Source organism: Arabidopsis lyrata (genome assembly GCF_000004255.2).
Source record: "Arabidopsis lyrata subsp. lyrata unplaced genomic scaffold ARALYscaffold_8, whole genome shotgun sequence".
Taxonomy (NCBI): domain Eukaryota; kingdom Viridiplantae; phylum Streptophyta; class Magnoliopsida; order Brassicales; family Brassicaceae; genus Arabidopsis; species Arabidopsis lyrata.
Genome location: NW_003302548.1, coordinates 10,747,977 through 10,751,355, shown reverse-complemented (window position 1 = coordinate 10,751,355; position 3,379 = coordinate 10,747,977). Strand labels below are relative to the sequence as shown.

The following is a 3,379-nucleotide window of genomic DNA, read 5'->3' as shown; positions in this document are numbered from 1 at the left end:
GAGGAATCTTCGGAGGCAAGTAGGCATTATGGCCACGATGTCTAGACCATTCCTCTCCCATTCGTGCGGCTCAGATTCCAAGCGAAGGATCTCTCTTTCCATCCTCTTTATACGCTCATCAAGAGCACGGCGCCTCCTTCCGATTTTTTGTCTCTTATCACATAAAGCTTTGTGTCTCCCGACGATCTGTTTGAACGAACATTTCGTCAAATGACCAAAAGAAAAGAGGTTATAGTTTTATGAGAAGACTAAGAGTTAGAAAAGGAATCTTTTCCAGGAAGTCGTAACATTTGACCCTTTCCTTCCCTGTTCGGAAATGAAAAAACGTTGGGTGAATAACTCCCTTTGGAGAGAATCCGTCTTCGGACTCAAACAATGGGTTCCCACTTGAAGTTGTTATTCTTGAGCTTGATCTGAAAGAATACAGCGACATCTTTTCAAGTTTTTTCTTATAATGAACTATGGTCATCTTTCGGAATCTTTTTTAAAGGAGAAAGGGGTTCAGATTTCTAGAAAAAATTATATATTGTTGGCCTGTTGGAGCAGGCTTCAGATCCAATTAAAACGCGGCCCAGCGATTCCGAAGCCATCATGGGCAACGATCGAAATCATTGCCTGGTCATATTTATGACAAAATTCTCATGAATTAAAAATCTTATCCCTCGAAATAAAAAGAAAACTTAAGCCGAGCTCCATCCTCGCCTTCGAGAGACCGAGGAAAAATACTTATTAAGATTTTTTCTTTAAAAAAGGCAAGTGAGCCTGATCAGCTCATCTCTCACAATTCATAAAACCTCTTTGGCAGGCTAGGACTTGCAAACCTAGAATCGTATCCAAACGTTTTTGCTAAAAAAAAATAATAATCATATGCCAGAGCATGTACATGGTTGTGTTCGGTCACACTAGTTGAACAAAATCTTTCCATCAAACGGAACAATCCTCATGGACTCAACAAAACAATTCTTAAAAAAAAAAAAACGTTCCTACACCTCTGGAGAACCCTCATGTGGCCGAGAACCTTCACCTACCTCAAATTGAGATGGGGAATCTCCAAATACCAAAGAAAATTGTTTCAGATCGAGAGTAGGACGGGAAGCCGAGGATAGCTCGGACTCAACCATAGCGAGTTCGGCAGCAACTTCGCTCCTCTCGTTCTCAAACAAAAATCTCCCAGACTCTAGTTCCTTAATCAGGTCAAAATTGCTCTTTAGCTCGGCTCGATCTGTTAGAAATTTAGTCCAGACCTCTTCGTCCTTGAATAACTTTGTGACAGATTGGATAAGTTGCATACCGAATCCCCTCATCTCTTCTCCAGCATTATGTTCGGCCTCAGCGATATCATGAGCCCTGTTCCTAGTTAAAAGCTCGATCTCTTGATTTGCTTCTTCGAACAAAGCCGTATTCTTCTTAACGTGTCGTTTAGATGAGAAGCTTTTACCTAAGGAAGGGAAGTTGTCATAATCTAAAAGATCCGAACCTGGGATAGGTAGCAAGCTCGATTGGCGAACATCTGACGGATTTCCGGCCTCCAAACTGAAAAAAGAGGAAGGGACGCCCCTTCCCTGGTTTGGAAACTTCGGAAGATGTCTCCAATCTCTTCTCCGCCTGCGAAGCAGAGGAGAATAGCAGATTAATAAAATAAATGCAATCTACAGCAATTTTTGCTAATGCTCGCTTTCTAAGTAAAAACTTACCTGAAATAGAAGCGGGTAAAGGATTTTGAGTCCTAACACTCAATCCTTGAGATAGGGGAGCCTCCGGTCTCGGCTCATCTATTTCCTCTGAAATTACTCTGTCTCCCGGAAGAGGGAGCTCGGAGTTAAAAGGTTCTGAAGAGGGAGAAACAGAACGTAGAGGGCTAGAGACTCGTGGCGGAGAACTTAATCTCACGGTTTTAAGTCTCTCGTTTGATGGATTATCGGAATCAGGAGCCTTCCTCTTTGTACGAGGAGAGGAGGTTATTTCTCCCTCACACCCTGGTTCGGGAGGGCAAATTGCGGTGGCAACTGCAGGGTCGTTAAGGATCTCGGCTCCATGAGTATCCACCGCGGCTGACAGGCCTGCTTCTAACGAACCATCATCAACCAAAAGGGTCTTCCTGTGGAAGTTACCAACCCTGGAGATTGCAGCTATCCGTTTCTTTTTTCCAATTTCGGATAGCTGATCCTTAAGAGCCTTGACTTCAGCCTGCATCTTTCTTTTATCTCGAGCATTCAGGCTCGAGACGTCTTTCTCCTCGGGAGGAGGATCGAGGGGATGAGTCTGACCATCTTTAATGGCGAGCCCCGCTTTATGAATGCGTTGAAGGGTGAAGGAATTCCAATTTGTTTCACCCTCGGAAACGATTCGAAAGAAGGACAAGAAGTCAACGGTTGGGTGGGGGATCGTCTGGTTCCCTGAAACAAAGTACTGGTTAAGAATTCTATCTCTTTAACATAATACAGTGGAAATTAGTAAAGGTTGGATTTTTAACCAAGTTTACCCGTCCAATTGGCAAGAAGAAGACTTGAAAGACCTTGAACGGAATGGGGATTGACTCGGAAAAAGAACCAGTATTTCTTCCAAGGCCCATCATTCGAGGGCATTCCGTCGATCAGGTTACGGTCAAGGATAGGGTTTATAGAAAAAATACCCGTTGCTGCGGATTCACGGGCTCGAAATAGCCCTAAGAGTTCGCTGGTAGAGAGGGAAGACCCTGCTTCTGCCGAAACAGTCAGGGTGCTCAGAACGTATCGAAGAAAGTTGGGAGCCATTTGGGGAAAGGCAATCCCTAGGTGGAGGAGGTATAAAAGAAGAACTTCCGGTATGGGAAAAAACAAACCACAACCTTTGAAATAGACTTCGTACGCACAACAATAACCCTCTCGCACCACTTTCGGAGACTCGTTGGGTCTAGGAAGAGAGAATTCAATTTCCTGGGGGATGTTACAAAGGCGGCGAAGAGCGCCAAGGGAAGCAGAGGTCGACTGAGATCTGAAATGCGGACCAAATTTGTCTCCCCTTTGGGTGAAGACTTCATCCCCTCTGGGAATAGGGATTCCTTCATTGTTCGAAACATACACGGCTGGAGAAGACATCTTTTACTAAGAGGTTTCTCTTTTTCTGGTTTGGTAAAAGCTTTAGGGGTAAAAGTACGCTGCTGTAATAGCCGTCGTTCCATTTAACCTTATTTAGCGAAAAACCGCCTCGAGAATATTGGGAAGTAGGACAGTTTTCCCCGTGGTATTAATATAAAATTAAGAAATTAATGATGACGGTTGTCAGGGAAATCAAATCATCTGATTATCCGAGATCAGCGTAATAGCGGAAAACATGGAGTAGCAGGCAACAGGCTGTAATTAATCGCTGCCTGCCTCTCCCTCCACTTTCAGACTTTTTT

General features: G+C 43.9%; 1 protein-coding gene across 1 annotated transcript; it reads right to left on the bottom strand.

Annotated features, from left to right (window-relative positions):
- Positions 1–983: 983 nt before the first annotated feature.
- On the bottom strand, positions 984–3,077 carry LOC110225751 (uncharacterized protein At3g60930, chloroplastic-like). Its single transcript, XM_021015720.1, has 3 exons — positions 2,483–3,077; positions 1,695–2,396; positions 984–1,438 (listed from the first exon to the last, which is right to left on the bottom strand). Exons 1-3 carry the CDS (start codon positions 3,075–3,077, stop codon positions 984–986), a joined length of 1,752 nt encoding a protein of 583 aa, XP_020871379.1.
- Positions 3,078–3,379: the final 302 nt, after the last annotated feature.

What these genes read in the sequence shown, in the direction of transcription:
- LOC110225751 (XM_021015720.1), bottom strand. Translation starts at nt 3,077, where the DNA reads ATGTCTTCTCCAGCCGTGTATGTTTCGAACAATGAAGGAATCCCTATT. An exon ending in TCTTCTTGCCAATTGGACGG is followed by an intron (nt 2,397 to 2,482) that starts GTAAACTTGGTT and finishes ACTTTGTTTCAG; the next exon opens with GGAACCAGACGATCCCCCAC. An exon ending in TTTACCCGCTTCTATTTCAG is followed by an intron (nt 1,439 to 1,694) that starts GTAAGTTTTTAC and finishes TCCCTTCCTTAG; the next exon opens with GTAAAAGCTTCTCATCTAAA.